Source organism: Leuresthes tenuis, unplaced genomic scaffold (genome assembly GCF_036924035.1).
Source record: "Leuresthes tenuis unplaced genomic scaffold, fLeuTen1.0.hap1 SCAF_19, whole genome shotgun sequence".
Taxonomy (NCBI): domain Eukaryota; kingdom Metazoa; phylum Chordata; class Actinopteri; order Atheriniformes; family Atherinopsidae; genus Leuresthes; species Leuresthes tenuis.
Genome location: NW_027325373.1, coordinates 30,043,368 through 30,062,371, shown reverse-complemented (window position 1 = coordinate 30,062,371; position 19,004 = coordinate 30,043,368). Strand labels below are relative to the sequence as shown.

General features: G+C 41.3%; 1 protein-coding gene across 1 annotated transcript in view; it reads right to left on the bottom strand.

Moving 5' to 3' along the window:
- tln1 (talin 1) overlaps window positions 1–19,004 on the bottom strand; it is a 96,990-nt gene that overhangs the window by 54,586 nt on the left and 23,400 nt on the right. The window contains exons 7-18 of the mRNA XM_072372305.1: window positions 12,660–12,802; window positions 12,020–12,147; window positions 11,824–11,884; window positions 11,488–11,592; window positions 9,042–9,197; window positions 7,886–7,987; window positions 7,584–7,660; window positions 7,274–7,454; window positions 4,984–5,097; window positions 4,574–4,682; window positions 3,433–3,641; window positions 3,243–3,341 (exon numbers count right to left, since the gene is read on the bottom strand). Of these exons, the coding sequence (XP_072228406.1) occupies window positions 3,243–3,341; window positions 3,433–3,641; window positions 4,574–4,682; window positions 4,984–5,097; window positions 7,274–7,454; window positions 7,584–7,660; window positions 7,886–7,987; window positions 9,042–9,197; window positions 11,488–11,592; window positions 11,824–11,884; window positions 12,020–12,147; window positions 12,660–12,802 (1,484 nt within the window). The remainder of the gene's footprint in view (window positions 1–3,242; window positions 3,342–3,432; window positions 3,642–4,573; window positions 4,683–4,983; window positions 5,098–7,273; window positions 7,455–7,583; window positions 7,661–7,885; window positions 7,988–9,041; window positions 9,198–11,487; window positions 11,593–11,823; window positions 11,885–12,019; window positions 12,148–12,659; window positions 12,803–19,004) is intronic.

Here is a 19,004-nt window from a genome sequence, read left to right as displayed (position 1 = left end):
TGACTTTAATATTCATGTAGATGTTGAAAATGACAGCCTAAATATTAACTTTAATTCTATATTAGACTCTATTGGATTCTTCCTTTTAAAAGGGAGTCGTTCCTTTCCATAGGCACGCTCAGGACTGGAGATTGGACTGAAGACAAGTTTCGGTGCAATCTGTTGGTTTCCTTAGCTAGGATATTATTTTTTGAATTGGCTCTATATGAATGAATTGGATTATTTTGAAATTAATTAACTGGATTTGATTGGATTATGATTACAATGAATTGAATTCCAATTAGCTTGAATTGGACTATATTATTGAAGTGCCTTGAGATGATAATTGTTGTAATTTGGCGCTACATAAATAAAACTGAGTTTAATTAAAGATACTTCCACAGCTGTTGCACTTGATGATACATCAGTGATGATAGTGGGAAGGATTCCAATCTTCTCTCTGATTACAAGGATGATGGAATTAACTCTTTAAAACTGGTTACAGCATTCTCTGACAATTAATTGGACTGTATTATTTAAGTGCCTTGAGATGACATTTGTTGTGATTTGGTGCTATAGAAATTAATATGAATTGAATTGATTTGAATTGAATGGCTAAATATCTGTCAGATCAGTGCCAGCATCCAGAGATCAATATCACCCCCTCCAAAATCCTCATTAAGCCATCCTAAATGTGAGATTAATAAATTAAATTTGAAACTAATAATAAACCTTCGGGAAGTGAAACAAAATGACTGCTTATGTGCAACAGGTTGATTTAATCAATTTTGATTTGATCTGTTCAGAGGTGACTCCAGTGAAAATCTTAAGGTTCTTAAAGACCATCGTTTCATATTACAGTCACAAACAGGAGGTTTCCTCAGGGAGGCTGATGAGTGGACACATTGGGCCTCACTCACCAACAGTTCTTAGGAACAAATTTGTTTTTAAGCCCTTCTTACACACTTTTTATGAAGATTGTGGCATTCACAAATGTTTTCTCAGCCAGGCAAGAACATAAAGACCTTAGGTAAGAACAAATCCTACTGACATTCATGAGTAGTCTTACGCACATTTGGGTGCTGACGTGTTTTAACTAAATAAGTTTGTGTGTCGTCTTCTGTTGGACAGCTTATTAAGATACCATAATAAAACTACATTATCAACTTTTAGTCATTTACAAAGCTTAAGTACACCAACATTTTAATTTCCATGACGTTAGTCGCAAAGCATGCCATCAGTTATTGGTTCCACCCTTTTTATACACCAAACTGGCCTTTCTTCATCCCAGACCTGCTCACAAAATGGCACATTTATTGTTGCTGCAAAGATATTGCAGGTCGTGCCCTACAGGGGGAACAAATCTTTCATGACCATGCAGATTTATTTGCACAGTGATTAGTACATATTTGAATGCTTTAGACTACCAAGAGCTGTTCTCGTGGACTTTTACAATTGTTTGGAGCCAGCACGGCAGAGCCACACACAATGATCCAACCCTGTTCCACCACAGGTGCAGGTTCTCTCGACCTTGGGCTTTTTGGCCACAGAAACATTTTAGCGGGAGCTGGGAGACAGGGCGGGCATATCACAGCCATCCACCAGCCGCGCTCCTGCGAGTCGTGGATGCAAGAAATCAACTGGCCACACAATACATCGAGTTTCCACATACAGCTGAAGAACAAGTCGTAATTAAGAGGGGGGAGCAAGAACTCTTGCTGGTCTTCCTAACACCATCGGAGCAATGGACAGCACCCATGTACGCATTACAGCCCCCCTGTCCGATCCATTCTCATACCTCAACCGCAGTCAATATCACTCCATAAATGTGCAACTCATTTGGGTTTCCCTGAACCACCTAATGGATGTGGTCTCCTGCTTTCCAGGAGGAGAACACGACTGCTTCATCTTATAGAACAGCTCCGTGGGCATGCGCCTCCAATGAGGGGCAGCTGGTGACACATGGCTCATATCTTCTAATAATTCATTTGTTCTACAACAAAGGCTTTTCACTACAATTTGTTTATTAGGAGATCAAGGATATGCCCTGCCCCCCCGGTTAATAACACCACTGACCAGCCCTCAGACACAGGAAGTTTCATTTTAAATCAGATGCACGAACACACTCGCTCCACAATCGAGTGCACCATAGGCATCTTAAAAGAATCAGATGGCCCTTCAGTCACATGCCCTTTTAAGGGCATTTTCAGGTGTTTACCTATGCAAATCAGGCATTCATCAGTCTAAGAGCAAAGATGCAAACAATTTTGAACATGTCCAAAAATCAGATGTAAGATTTTCTTAAGAAATTTCTTGAGAACAACTCAAGAAAGAATTTCAGAAAATTCTAAGATAGATGATATTGGTGAATAAGGACCATTGTACTGTCCAAATTCTAAGGCACCTAAACCCTTCAACATTCAAAATCTTCAACTGGCTTTTTGGAACTTGGCGCAGCAACTGACTTCTGAAATAAAACCAGGAAATGCAACTTTAATGCAAAACTTGACTTGGTCATCACATGTACATATTACAATGAATGAACTGCTGGTGACTTTAATAGAAAATATATTGTAATTCAAGCTACAACTCTCATCCCTACTGGTGATCTACTGTATAAATTTTCTCTAGAGTCATCTGAGACATAATTGGATTTGTTCTGAATGTTTACAGACAGAGTGAATGGTGAATTATTTTTTTTTTTCATTATTTTTCGCTTTTGTACTTTTTGATTGACCTCCCGAAATTGAGCATTTTCTTGATGACACATTAGTTACCAGTATTTGACAATAAGAGGGGATTCTCCATCTGGCACCCCTGAAAGATCCTTTACCTCCAAGCTGTCAAATATATACATCAAACAGAGGGAACACAGGACGTTTTATCATACAAGAAAATGCACGAGTCTTATGAGGTGTTGTTTTCAGCTACTACAGTTCCAGTGAAAACCTCCAACAGACCTACCTATCCAAATGAATAGCCACATTTATTTTCTCACTCTTTATGCATGAAATGATTATATTTTAATTCATCAAAAGCTATTTTATTAAAGGAAATCTGGTTTTGAAAAATCTGGAATAGCTTCTGTCTCTCATGACTAGAATGGTCCCACTTATTGAATAAGGGCCAGTGTTATTTGACCATATTTGACCATCAAAACCATTACATCTTTCTATCTCAGACATTTCCCACTTACACTGAAAAACATTAAGTACCACCAAAAAGTAGCAACATTTCAATCACCAGAGTTAAGATGGACACACCTGAAACTGTGGATCAGTATCCGTCTCTCCTATGTGAGACAGGAGCTCTCCACTGGCCTGTCCCACATTTCCGGCAGCCTGCAGCAAGTTCTGACGAGGCTGAAACAAGGAGATATTCTGCACATAAACTCAAATGTCAAGTAGAAGAGAATATGAAGTATGTCTCTCCGTTTTTTTCTGGACTGGGTACCTCTGTGTTTGCAGGCTGCGCTGTCTTCAGCATGTCAGAGACAGCACAGGCAAGGTTCTTGGCAGCACCGAGCAGCTGCTGCCCATTTCCCCCTTCATCCTCCATGAGTGCTGCCAATAGTTTAACACCCTTTGACATCTCTGTTAAGTTGGAGGAGATTGTGGTAACAGCACAGCCCACCGCTGTGTAGTCCGTCTCTGCTGGATCACCTTAGTGCACACACATAGACCGAGAACTCTATTAATTACCAAAGGAAAAACTGTATTTTCATTTGCATTAGAAAAAAATTCAGACACATCAAATTGAAAGGCATGAAGTGGTACATTAAATGATCTGCATAAAACAAGAAAGAACAATATGTAAAATAACTCTGTCCTAAAATAAAAGAAAAGAAAAAACTCTTTATTTGTCATGGGATACATTGCAGTGCGTTGAATATTGTATTTTAGTTGTAATGTTTTGGGTGTAGGTGTTCTATCACACATCTTAGGTCAGGGAGACGGATCTGTTCAGACATCTCAAGTTATCCACATCGTGCTAGCAAAAGTTTTAAGAGTAAGAGAGTGGATGCCTTCAGCCTAGTTTACGCTTCTGCGTCACTCCTACGCCATAGCTACGACCTGGACCCCTACGCCGTAGCCTGACGCGCACCTCCAAAAAATTCTAACTACACGTCGCGTTGGCCGTAAGGGCTGTGATTGGTCCGCTCAGAACATAATTTCCGGCAGTTGCTTTTTCCGCTCTTAATGGCTGTATAGGGCAAAGAAGCTCGTCAAATCGGCCCGTTGACATTTGAAAGTATGGAAAGTGCATTTGTTCATCCAGGTTGTAAATTCACCCGTTCAGCCTCGGCCGGTCGTACAGACCCCCCCCCCCCGCAAACGTCTTCTCTGTCGCCAGCGCTCCAACATTTGCAATTTAAGCATTTGTTCTTCAGTATTGATGAGCTCCAGCTGCAAATACAGCTGCTGCACCTCGGTTGCCATCGTTTACTGTTGTTAACTCTGACCGGAAGAAAAAGCAAAGATTCGGCTATAACCTGAAACCACACAATCACACAGACACCCCCCCCCAGCAGCATGGTCCTACGCCGGCAACGTGACGCAGAAGCATAAACAAGCAGCCATTCTCCTCCTTCTACCTGCAGTGAGGTTGACCATTGAAGCTGTGCCTGCTGTGATGGCATCCACCTGAGAATGGATCTCATGCTTTGACTCATCCATCTTGTTTTTGCGCCATGCTTGGGATGCCTTAAACAGAGAAACAAAATGGAGTTTTCTGGGGACCCTTCCAGAAAGCTGCTTTGTAAGCCCTGATATAAGGAAAGAAGCTAACAAAGACATTATAATTTCCATAATGAGATGTAACCATGGTGACTGTCCCAATGCTTTTGTTACCTCTAAGTTGCCATTTTATAATAGAGGTCCCATGTAGAAATAAATTAACTCAGTCCTGGGTTATTCTCAGAGTTTGCTAAACCAGCTCTCTGGAAGATGCACCATTGCCCATTTCATACTGAAATCAATCCATATGAACAAAGTTTAATCTCACAGCATCTGTTCCAAGTGGTGGCAGGGTATCAAAGTCATCCAGAGAGGCTTGGGCAGCCTGGACAGCCTGCATGCTTGAGTTAATGGTTCCAGTCAGGGCCTGTTGTGCTGAAGTCTGTGAATACATAGAAGACACTTCATTCATTAACACAAATACTAATATATTTCTGTGTCCTGTCTGTGGCTCAAGGCCACAAGCCATTTGATTGATAATAAAGACTGTAATTCTTTAGAAAATGGATTATAGATAATTGGCAATCTTTCTGGAGAAAACCTGGTCTGATGAGGAGAGACGGCATCCATCCCACTTTGGAAGGAGCGGCTCTCATTTCCAGAGATATGGACGAATTTATTACTCATCCAAAAACATGACAACCCAGGGTTGAGACCAGGATGCAGAGTTGTAGTCTTACACACTTCTCTGCAGCTTCCCACCTGATGCTACCCCCCCTCCCCAAACAAAAAACACAAGAGGAGTACATCCAGAAAACCAAAAAAGATAAAAACAAAAAATGTAACTGAACAAAAATAAGACTATTAAATGTGGTTTGCTGAATATTAGATATCTCCTTTCGAAGTCTCTGTTAGTGAATGAAACCAACAGGTTGGTCAGACTACAAGCCTGTCTTAAAGACATAAAGACCTGGATGACTCAGAACTGTCTGCTTCTAAATTCAGACAAAACTGAAGTTGTTCTCTTTGGACCTGAGCGCTTCAGGGAGAAATTGTCTCGCCTCCAGCTGATCCAAAATGCTGCAGCCAGAGTTCTGATGAGAACTAACAGGAGAGATCATGTTTCTCCAATTTTAGCTTCTCTTCATTGGCTCCCTGTTAAATTCAGAATAGAATTTAAGATTCTTCTCCTCACATATAAAGCTCTTAATGACCGAGCTCCATCATATCTTAAAGATCTCATTGTAAGATATTTTCCTAACAGAGCACTTCGTTCCCAAACTGCAGGTTTACTTGTTCTTCCCAGAGTTTCTAAAAGTAGAATGGGAGGCAGAGCCTTCAGTTATCAGATTTCCTTTTTGATAAAGCTTATAGTTAGGGATGGCTCAGGTGATCCTGAAACATCCCATAGTTAAGCTGCTATAGGCTTAGACTGCTGGGGGAGCTCATCTGTCTCACCTTTCCTCCTTTGCTCTCTTTTTCCCCGTTTAATTTCTCAAATGATTTTATGTACATGTGACATTATTGTGGTTATTAACTTGTGTTTCCCTGTTCCAACAGATATCCTTTGAATGGTGTTATGGTGTTTTTCCCCCCTCTTTTCCCTCTTTTCCGTCTTCTCAAACCCCAGCTGGTCGAGGCGGATGGCCACCCTTCCTGAGTCTGGTTCTGCCAGAGGTTTCTTCCTGTTAAAAGGGAGTCGTTCCTTTCCACAGTCGCCTCAGGCTCAGGACGGGAGATTGGACTGAAGACAAGTTTCGGTGAAATCTGTTGGTTTCCTTAGCTAGGATATTAATTTTTGAATTGGCTCTATATGAATTAATTGGATTATGATTACAATGAATTGAATTCCAATTGGCTTGAATTGGACTACATTATTTAAGTGCCTTGAGATGACAATTGTTGTAATTTGGCGCTATATAAATAAAACTGAATTTAATTTAATTGAATTCACTGCATGTAGTGTTAAAAGTGCTTTGAGTGGTCAGCTAGGCTAAAAAAACACTATACAAGTATAATCCATTTATAGTCCTAAGTATAGTCCTAAGTCCATTTACCATTTACTGTACCTTGGAATCAGGACATTCAAACCACTTTCCACTGGCTTTTTATTTAGCCGTTTTAAGCAAACTCTCATCAGCAGCTATATAGTTCGCTAAACTTTAGCAATCAAAATTCTATCAGTAGTTTGTTTAAGGTTTAATCATGAGAAAATCCAATTTTCAATTTTTACACGAGCTATCAGCTATAAGACAACTTTCAATTAAGGCACACTCCGTCGAAGAGAAGGGAAGAGTGTAATGGAGCTGTTCATTCTACGTCCCGTAGTGATTTCAAAGTAAAAGAGCTAGAGATTCATGGTTTTAAAAGGAAGAGTTGAAATGTATCTCTGCCATATTATAACCAAAGCAGACCTCAAGAAAGAGTGCCAACTTGTGAAAAAAGGAGAATATATGTCTCCTTTAACACAATTAAAAAGGAATCCTTTGTATTTAATTGTGAAATGAACACATATACACTCACATTCCTATTATGAACAGATGAGAATGAAAATAAAATAAAAATGTATTGGTTTCCAGTTTAGTTTTCATGCTCTGTGATATCTGTCTTGGTTTTACCAGTGGAGGCATGTGTCCCCTGTGCATCTGTCCACTGGTGATGTGCTGTTTGGCCTGAGGCATAGAACCCATCTGGAAGCTCTCTGGCCCTCCGGCTCCTGAGCGCATGATAGCTGGAAGGGCAACTGAGCCTGTCTCCACTTTGCCCACCTTGTTAAACTGCTGCTGCAGAACAGTGGACCTGCATCACGTGAGAAATGAAATGACAGTGTTAAGGCAGAGAGACATTTTTGCTGGGGTTCCACCTCGTAAAATATAGTGCATATACACACACGTATACACATACAAATATACATATACATGCACTTACTTTTTAGGTGACACGGAGTCTTCCAGCATGGTTGACTCTTCATCTCCCTCCAGGCCAAAATGGTCTTTGCTCTTTTTCTGTTAAAAGGCAGGCATGTGGTGACACATAATCAAAACAGACCACAGAGTGATGGATTGATAGACATGGGTAGATGTGTTAAGAGTTATGACTGGTAATGTAAACAATGTCATTGAACAAGGGGGATCCATCAAAGAAGTTTTTTTTATTTTTTATAAATCAATAAAAAATTATCAGGTAGTGACAATTGACATGTATAATATTAATTTTATGTTACAGCTGACCTTCTTGAGGATGATGTCGATGTAACCAGCAATAAGCTGTGCTATCTGTTCTCCTTCAGTGGTCTGCACAGAGTAGTAACCATCCTGGTAGTCTCCAAAGTCCTGACAGAAAATCAAACAAAACACATGCAGCATGGCAAAGAATACCTGTATTATGGATTCATTCAGTGTGACAGTCACACAGCACAAGAGCAGGGTATACCCAAAAAACATGGACATTGTCAACAAATGGCCTTCTTCTTTGTGCTGCCTTGCGAGGCCTTTGTTGTTGTTTGTTAGTGGGTCTATCTGACTTTAGCTTTGTCATCTTCACATGATATACAGCTCCACTAGGTTTAGTTCAGGTAAATGTTTCCTATACAGCAAAATATCATTGTTCAGCAGATAGAATATTCTCTGGACACTTTTGAATTCATTTGGCTGCTTCTAACTTCTACCACCTAACAAATAAATATTTGTGATTTGGTCATCGAGGCTACTGTAAACCCACTGCTTCGTGGAGTTCTGCAGGTGATACTGTAGATTCAAATCATGAGCTGTTCAAAACCTTCTTTAGACTTTTTTCTTTCTATCATTTTGGTTCAGGTTGACATCGAACTGTGCTGACTTTTTAAGTGTAATCTAGTCATTCTGTGCTTTAGGCATATGAATGGTTTGCAGTTTGTGATGAACCCTCTGTATTTGCCTTCTGAAATCATCTCTTTATGGAACAGCTGTCTTCTGTAGAAATCCCAGCTCATCTCACAAGGTCTTTGTTCCATCTCAGAATGTACCAAAATGTTGACTTCCTGCTTTCTGTGACTGCTAATCTTGCTCTAATTCAGTGTTTCTCAATTCCAGTCCTCAGGACCCACTGCCCTGCATGTTTTCGATGTTTCCCTCCTCCACCACACCTGATTCAAATGATCAGCTCATCACCAAGCTCTGCAGTGGCCTGATAAGGAGCCATTCATTTGAATCAGGTGTGGTGGAGGAGGGAAACATCGAAAATGTGCAGGGCGGTGGGTCATGAGGACTGGAATTGAGAAACACTGCTCTAGTTGATCCTTGCCTGTGTGCTGAGAGTTCACAGAAACTGCTCAAATGCAAATACAACAATTTCTAATCAACACTATCCTGGGCAGTGGATTGTACAGTCTTTCACAGAACACCTTACCAGGGTGAAGCTCTTGGGTGATGCAGCCCAGCGTTTGATATTGGTCAGGTTCCACTCCTGGATTACCTCCTTGGTCTTCTCATCTACCCTCATCACACACTCCTTGGTGATACCCAGCAGACGGGGCACCAATTTATTCTTACCCTTCATTTTCTCCTACAGTAATTGAGAGGAAACAACATCTTTATTAAAAATACAATAATAATGTTCATGGAAAAACTATTGGCTATGCCATATCTGGCATCTACCTCACTTATCAGTGTCATTATTTCCCCCTCAAACTCACATTTCCACAAACAAGCTCTTGAAGATTGGATGAGCACTTTCAAAGAAAATATTTCTTTTCAGTTTTAATTCATTTGAATAATCAGCATGTGAAACAAGTAGAAACAAGTTCATATCTGTGAGAGAATGGAAGAGACTGTGATTCAGTCTTTACTGATACTGATCATGTTTTCTATCTAAAAACGAAGAATTACTTCTTATACAATGTGCATTATTACATGGTCCTTTAAATAGAACAATCCCCAAGCTTTACATTGGAAGGTCAATTTGATATACTGCAGGTGTGGATTCATCTGCTAACTGAAAACAGGAGTGAAAATGTGGAACAGGAAGCAAAACTAAGTGATATGATACTTGGAGATGAATCAGAATGTGTGTCTAAAGCTAACTAAAGTGCAGACAACCTGAGTGTTACACTGCAAAGCAAAGGGACAAACTGACACTTATCAATATGTCTTGATACAAAGCCCGTTCTCTTGCGAGGTCTGAGCTTCTTGTTCCTTCTTCTTTTCAGATATTACAGGAAGCTTTGTTTCTGTCTTCCATTTTAGATAGCTTTTATTTCTATGTCTGTAAAGACTTCATGAACTCAAAGGGCTTATACATGTGTCCACAGTAAGTCACCTTCGTGCCAGTATCCGGCCCAAAAGGTAGCAAGAGTAAGGTTGCTGTGTAAAAACGGTCATTTGCTTGGAAATGACAGAATCATTTATCTAAATATGGTGCAGTGCAACTCACTAATCATGCAGACAGACACTGAGTTTTTGAAAGGGGAAGTGAAACCTCTTGCCTCTTCGACAGAGAGCATTTAAAAATAGGCACCATAAAAAAGAAGTTTTAAGCATTTCGTGGGAACTTCTCTCAATAAAAAATTTGTACAGAGAAAATGAGCAATGTATGAAAAGCAAGATGCAGATAATGTGGACATACCTGAAGCGATAAACTCCTTAATCATCAAACTTTCAAAAAAATGAAAGCACCAAGCATCTAAGTCTTTCTCTGCCTGTCAACAACACACACTGTGTGTGAGGGATTATTGTCAGTTTGTTAGCCTTTGGCAGCTTCTTTTGTTAAATAATTTCATTCATTCTGGCAGTCTGTAATGAGCTGAAGCTGAACAGTTTGATTTGAGCACCCAAAACAGTGTGTGGTTAGGCCTTAGGAATCCTTGCACTGAAAAAGTCAGCATAAAAAAAGAAAAGTTCCTGGTGTTAGTCCAACTAAAACCCTAGACTTTTAAATATCTAAGTCCAACCGAAATGTTACAAAAATCAAGCTTTTCAAAGTTGAAGTAGCACACCCAGATATATCAGTTGGGAGTCAAAACTGGTGCTGCACATTTCCAGTCCAGTATCCATGATAAAAAGAAGCCAGTAACAACAAAGAAAAAACATGGGTAGTCTGAGTGTATAATATGGCCATTCGTATATTTTTCTATTTGACTGCAAAACTTGTCAGAAACTGCTATTAAAAATCAGCCCATTAAGACTACATGGCAACTCGCGGGCACTTAAAGCATTTGCAGACTCGCTCTGTATCATAAAATCCTAATTTTATCATTTCAAGCCTTTCAAGTACTGGAACTTAGAGAAAACGTCTGTGCAGAGTGTTTGGCTATATTTACATGAACAACAAAGAGGGTCTAGAATGTTTTCTCACAGTCCACAGCATCGTGGGGTTGGACAGTCAGTGGTGAATAAATCCATTCCCTTTCGGTGCATGCAAATCACTTGGGGAAGTATTTAAATGCCTGCATTTAGTAAGCATTTAGTTTTCTCCATTTCTTTCATTTTGTAGTAAGTGAAGGACAAATACAGGGAGGAAAAAAAACTATTTGACTGCGTTTAAAGCAAAGGAATCCAAAATGTATTAAAATGTAATGGTGCACATCCTCCATGTTGTGTCGCAAAAATCAGTCACATGATCTGAGTAACTGTAGCTTTAAAAAGTTTACACATTAGCTCTAGCATGAACATTAGCATTATCATTAGCACGAGCAAAGGAAAGCAAGAGGCCTGCAGTCAATTTAGGAGTGAGACGGTTGAAGCCTGAAGCATGTCGATGTGACTTTTGAATAACTCAGAAGTGCCCATTGAATCGCCCCCCCTCACCATTATGCAATTTAACCAGAATAACAACAGACGAATGGACTTCCTCTTACCTTCACCAGGAAGAATGACACGCCGTAGGTTTTCAGGGACCTGGCCAGCTTCACATAGCTGACTTTGGCCTCAATCTCGGTCATATTCTGACAATTTTTATGAGCCTGTAGAGGCAAGAGAAACAGAGTAGTAGATCAGTTTGGTGTAGTTTTACAAACGCAGACATTTACTGGATGTCCATTTGAGTCGTATAATATCTAATCTATTTCAAATCTCAAGAAGTGGATCTTTCAGCAAAGAAACTAATATTGTTCAACCTGGACACACCTGACTTAATTTAACCAAGAAAAAAAATCAAGACAGTGAAATGAAAGAAAGAGTCCTTCCTTTTTTACCTGGAAGATCTTTTTCTCTCCTTTGTTCTTGATGTACTCTTTGGGAAGGAATTCCTTTAAACTGAGCAGGGAAAATGTCCAAAACCAGACATGCCCAATTAGCGTTTCAAGATGCCAAGTCACAGCAGAAATGTCAAATCAAGATGGATGTAACCAAAAGAAAGGCAGTGATGTCAAACGTGAAGTAAGGACTTACTCTAAGAATCCAGGCTTGTGTTTGGACTCGTTGTGGTCACCGAACTGAATCTGACACTGATAACCTGCAAACTCACAGGCCTTGTCAAAGGAGACTGGATGAGATCCATTCAGAATGTCATCTCGAGCCTGTACGCACCCACACAGACATGTGCACACAAGCACAAACACACAAAGTGACAACACCAATCGGGACAATAGCTAATAACATATTCAATGTTATTCAATCACTGTTAAATGAATAAAGTAAATGAGTTATCTATACACAGAGATAGCACGAGGTTAAATAGAATAGAAAAATACTTTATTCATCGGAAAAAGTAAATTAAGTCAAATTAATTGAAAATTAAGAAATCAAGAAAGAGTAAATGTATGCCAGTTTGTTTTTTCATGTTCTTTGTACCGCCACTGTATGTTTCTCTGAATTTATCCAAGTTTTCAAGGTTTGTGGAGTACTAGTACTGTGAATGTAGTGTGAATGAATGTGTGATTTTCATTATCTGCTCTGGTCTTTATAATGAGACTACATCACACACAGAGAGGAAGAAAACTGGAAAAATGATCCTGTGTGTTCAAAAGGCAAAAAGAAAAGAAAATGAGAAACCAAAGTACCCATAAAAAGTAGTTCTGTGGGCAGTTACCTGCACATAAAGAAGGTTGAGCTGAACAGGGTCTCTGGAGTCCACATTCTGGTCTGAGTAGAAGAACTTCCTTCTCAGCAGCAACATCTCTGTCTCCTCCACACCCTGCTCCCTCAGTGTCCTTCCATGGTCCAACCAGTTCACTGAGAAAAGAAGCATTTGATTCAAAGAACTGGATACCAGCAAGTCTTTGTCATTTCTATCATGTGTTGGCATGTTAAAGTTATATATAATACAGATAAAGAGGCAAGAACCTTTACACCTACCTGGAGTTCTCTAAACACTAGATTCTTTTCATGATTTTTTTTAACTAGTGTCCTCATTTAAAAATTGCTTGACAGGAAATGGGGTCAGAGAGAGATAGGAGATGACATACAGCAACCCAGGCCGGCTCCGCTGAGGAGCTTTCTAGCTTCTGTACATGGGTCGCCTGCTCAACCAGCTGAGCTACCCAAAATTTAACCTGATGCTCAAAGACGTTCAAATAAAGACAAAAAAATAAAACTTGCTGATACGGAACAGAAAATGTTTAAAGCTGCTGTCATATACTGTTAGTCATAACCCATCAGTCATTATCTTATAAGCCCTGGGGGATGATAGAATCAGCACACTTGGAGGAAGCTAGTCGGATTTTTTAATTAGTAAAAAAAACATAATAATAATAAAAGCAAAACACAGACATGACACAAAAAGATTTATTTAATAGGTGTTGCCTTTGTTAAACATATCCCAAAACATTTAAGAAAATGCTTTCATTCAGTTTCACTCATCACTCGCTCATGAGGAAAGAAATGATGGAACCACAGCAGTTGACAGAGCAGGATGGAGTCTTGTCATGGACAATTTTCCATTTCCACCATTCATTTTCACTCATAATGAGATCCAGACTTTTTCTTCATGACTCTGGCCGTGTCATTGAGTTGATATGTCTTTCCTGAAGGAACATTTAAACACTCTGCTCTGTGGCAAGATGCATCATCCAGGAATGAGTTCAGCATCACCAAACCTCCTCTTGATCAATGGAATGAGAAAAGTGTTAAAAATGTCAGTGTCCACCTGTGTATTTCCTGCACAGGTGATGGCTGCCATCTCCCCTGGTCCTTTACCTGAGATCAGCTCATATCATCAGTGATGGTGGAAGTATGATTGTTTTCTTCAGCCAGTCATCTTTCTATGTTTCATCTGACCTGCACTGTGCAAAAGTTCCAGCATCGTCTCCTTGTTCAAAGCAGACTGCTTTCCTCTCTGAATCTCACTTTCACCCAACCATCCACAGTCCATGACTGCTTCTCTTCAGCCCGCTGGAACCTGGTTCTCTTCTCTTTAGGTGTGACTGATGAACGCTTGGCTTTCTGGATGGAAACCCTGTTTTCTTCAGCTGGTTTCTTACAGCTTAGTCACAAACGTGAACTCTTGTTGCTGACAACTGTTTATGATCGGTTTTGTTGTGCATTTTCTATCTTCAGTCTAACTGCTTTGAGTTTCCTGTCCTCACTCTTTGACGTTTACCCTGGAAGACCTGTTTGTTTCCCTTCTACAACCTTCAGATTTTGTTAGTACTTGCTGACTTGCGCCATAGTTCCCTCTGACAACTGATAGAATAAAAACTTGCATACTTTTATTTTCAAAACATTTAGCTATGTTTTACAGAACACAGATGTCAGCTGCTTTTCTTCTTTCTTTTTTTTTAACAAAATAAAAGAGCCTCCAAATGTAGTGACGCCATCATTTCCGTCAGAGGTTGTAGCTGATGGTAGAAATGTGGTTTGACTTGTAAACTGTCTTGTAAATTAACAGTTGCTTCTTTTGGCTCAGATTCCTCCCCACTATGATAGACTAGAACAGAATCTGCATCACTGCAGACGATGCACAGATTCATCTGCCAAACTTTCACTCCATTCTTTCCACACTCATAAACAAAAAGAGAATTTTTTTGCCCACATATGGCACTAGCTCATTCCAATCCAAAAGTGGTCAATCATTTCTGTTTTTGATGAAGAACCAAGGACTCTGACTAAGAGATGTTAATTCTCATCCTGCCCACTTGAAAATGTCTCAACTCCATGTCGTCAAGACCAAATTAAACACAAAAAGCATGGAAGCAATCCTTATCTGACTAAATTAAAAAGCTCTGCCTAAAAGCATTAAACTGAATCGTCACAAAAAAACAAAGAAATTTGTGCGATTTACTTCCAGCAATGCAACCAAGATCTCACTCCTATTGTGCAGGACAGTATGACCATCTGGGAATGGGCCTAGTAGCCCATTCTTCCGAGGCACCTCCCAAAGCACAACCTTTGGGATACAGTCATAAGCCTTCTTCTTTTTTTTTCCCTTGTCCTGTTCAGCATTATGGCAGCAGAATTGTAGTCTGAATACTTTTGATGCCAAACAGATTTGCTTTGCCAAGAGAAGTTTTATAAATGTAAAGCTCCCTTTGATGCCCATTTATTTATTTCTGTTTACAATATATGACATGTAATAGAACTGAACCGGACCGGGGGACAAGGAAAGAAGAAGAGGAAAGAAGAGGAAACAGAACAAAAATAGAAACAAAAAAACAGACAACCAGCTGCTACACCTGTAAAAAACAAAACAGACAACAATCCATGGCCTCTGAGGGGAATCCAGCCTTAGCGCCACCAGGAGCACCTGAAAGCAGACAAGCAGAGAAAAAACAAACACACAAACAAACAAAAACAAGCACAAGAAGCGGTAATCGCATACAACACAGCTGTGAATATAGATGACCTGAGACGACATGATAATACATCAACTGCTTAGCAAGCATGCTACTGGACTAATGAATGTGTGTGTGTGTGTGTGTGAGAACATGCAACACCCATGGCACAGGACCTACATGATAACTGTGCTTAGTTATGAGTGTATAAGTGTACAGAGCCACAATCCACAGCCCCCCCCCAGCAATCAGAAGCAGGCAGAGAGGGCCACAAGACCCAGGCCACCAGCAGCCCCCACGGAGCACAGAACCCAGGAAGCCCACCGCAGGGACAACCACGCATCCACCCAGAAGACTGCAGAGGAAGCCCCCGGACAGAGCCCCCATAAGCATAGGGCAGAGGCCCTCCGGGAGCCAGGGGCAACAGCCCACCGACCCCGCCAGGCCCCAGCCGCCCAGACATGGGCCTTGCACTGGACCCGGGAGCCCGAGCGCCCCCAAACCCCCCGGCAGAGGCCCCACCCAATACCTAGGAGGGCCAAGCGCCCCAGACAGCCACACAGTGGGTCAGCGCCTGCCCCAGCGCCCCTGGCCAAGTGCCCTGGGAGTCAAGACGTGCCCACAGGTGGGTGAAGTCGCGAGCAGCGGGGAGAGGCAACGCCGCCCCCCCATCGGGAGAAGCACAGGCAGGCCAGGCGACAGCAAGTCCCAGATCCAGGCCCAATCATTACCACACACACTTTCACGTCCCATAGATCCACACATCCTCCCTCCTTCGACTTCGCTGGGGTGTAGTGCAGCGGGCACACCAGGGGGCCAGCAGCCCCCCAGCCACCACAGACCCCGAACCAGCAGAACAATTAATTAATCCTCTTGGCCCCTCCCGCCCCGAGCAGCAACCAGGAAGCAGGGGTGTGAGAAGACCCCTCCCCTCACCCTTCTGGCTCTTCAATATTTTCTAATAGTGAGCGATTAAAATTGAGGGGCAGCCAAACTTGTAGAACTGGGAGCGCGGCCCTCTGGGCAGCCTACATACCCAAAGAGCCCCGCCCACCAGATGCCACTCAGTGTAACCACCCCCCAAGACCTAATGTGTGTGTGTGAGTGTGTTTGATAAGTAGTGATGTCTAAGGTGTAATTAAAACAGGGGCGGGGAACTGCAGAGTGCAACCAAAGGGGACCACCTCCGTGGCCCCATCCACTACACCCCACAGAACACACACGCCCCCAAAACCCTTCATGTCTGAGTGTGTGCTGTGTACAGGAGCCAGAAGGGAGAGGGGTATGGGGATATACACCGGGGCAGCTACTCTCCCCCGGAGAGGGCAGCCAGGGACTGGCTGCAATAGGCATCCCCGCTACCTGGGACCCAGCACAGGGCAGGAGGGGCTGATGTCCACCAGGCTCGGGGCCTGCAGCGACCATATTCCGGGAGCTACTGTACCCCCAGAAGGTACCCATCCCGCCCCACCCCACTCAACCCAACCCACCCCAGAGGACCTCTACAAAAAACAAACAAACAACAACAAAAAAACAAACAAACAAACCACCCGGTCACACCAGTCGCAGCAGCCCGGGCCTGAGACCCACCAGGCCCGGGCAAAAGCCAGAAGCTATGACTAGAACTGATGGATAAATCTGCCTCCCATTTTGAGGATGGAAGAGACATTGTGTCATCTTTTGGGGTGCAGATGCTTAGAAATTCTGCTACCCTAGTCGGGAGTTGTAAGTCTGGTTGGTGGAGGATATATTTCTTTGTTATTATAGACTTAAGCTCAATATTCTAGGAATTTATTGCTGCCTATCTCATGTTGTGATATGAGCTCATCAAATGAAATAAAATTTCCATTTTGGATTATATGTTCCAGATGTTTGATTCCTTTGATCTTCCACAGAGTAAAGTTTAGTATTTTTTTGTTTTGCAGTATGTCAGGATTGTTCCAGATGGGTAAAGCTTACATGGAGAAGTGAAGACTTTGATATTTTAAGAAATTCCCACCAGGCTGTCAGAGAGGTGCTGATGTTAATGCTTTTGAAACATTTGTGATTTTTTACGTTTTGACTAATAAGTGGCAGGTCAGAGATTTCCAGATTATCACACAATGCTTGTTCTACATTTATCCATGGTTCATCTATTGGGCTAGGTTTAAACCATTTTGATATATACTGTAACCTATTGGCTAAGGAATAGTGCTGAAAATTAGGTAAATCTAATCCACCACAGTCCTTGGTCTTCTGTAGGGTTTTTAAACTAATACGTGGTGGTTTGTTTTTCCACAGAAATTTGGAGATGCATGAATCTAGTGACTTAAACCAAGTAGCAGATGGTTTTATGGGGATCATTGAGAACAAATAATTAACTTTTGGTAGTATCATCATTTTAATGGTTGTAACTCTCCCCATAAGTGATATAGGTAAGGACTTCCAACGAGAGAGATCGTCCTCTACTGTCTAATTGCACATAGACAGTAGCCTGGAGGAAATGTTTATGCCTAAATATCTAATATTTCCTGACTGTAAAGTGATCGCAGGTATATTCTGGACCCTACAGTTAATGGGCAGAACTGTGGTCTTAGACCAGTTGATAGAGTAGTCAGAAAGTGCTGAGAATTTATTTATGAGTGTGATCGTGTGAGTGAGAGACGTCTGTGAGTTCTGAAGGAAAAGTAATACATCATCAGCATAAAGACTTATTTTATGCTCAATATTTTGGGGTTGGATGCCTTTAATATTTCTATCTTGTCTGATAGCAGCTGCTAAAGGTTCGATGAAAATAGCAAAAAGTGAGGGAGAAAGTGGGCAACCCTTTCTTGTACCTCTCTGCAGACTGAAGCTTGGAGAGGTTTGATCATTTGTCCTGACACATGCATTTGGGGAGCTATATAATATGATGAAGTGTGACCCAAACCCAAATTTGTTAAATGCTGCGAATAAAAATTTCCAGTTAACTCGATCAAATGCTTTTTCTGCATCTAGAGAGACTATTGTGGTTTCCAGGTTGTTGATGTTAGAATAGTCTATGAGATTAATTAGCCTGCAAGTGTTAGTGGATGAGTGTCTACCCTTTATAAAACCTGTCTGGTCAGGATGTATTATAAGTATAAGCCTTCTTCAAGTCTGCAAAACTCACATGCATCCCTTACGTGTTCTTTTTATGAATGCCTACATTTTGTTCGGATGCTCCAGTCACCCCCACCGTCCAAAAGAGGAAGATCAGTGCACAGAACACACAAAAAGTCTTGCCTTCAATAGGCTGTGGGAACGCAGCAATAAACAGGTCGTTTCCACAGCAGGTCACACGGAGGGCCTTGAGTTTGCCAAAGACTCTCTAGAAAATGCTATAGCTATCAAACAGTGCTGTGCCCAACATAAAGGACACAGAGGAGGAGCTTGCTCTAGATATTTTACAAAAAAGGACCTTAGAAATTTAGTTCAAAGGGCATACTGAATGAAGGAAATTTCACATCAAATCAAATCAAATGCAATTGCTCAGGACAAATACACGTATCATTACACTGCCGCGTTGAGCAAAAGTAACAGCCTCCCTTTCCAGACAGTTAGTCTAACTGTGGACTGATTACCATCTTATCTCTTTTCTTGTCACAGTGTAAAAGTAGTGTCAAGCAGCAATCAATACAGTCTCTATCTTTATTATCATGCTAATG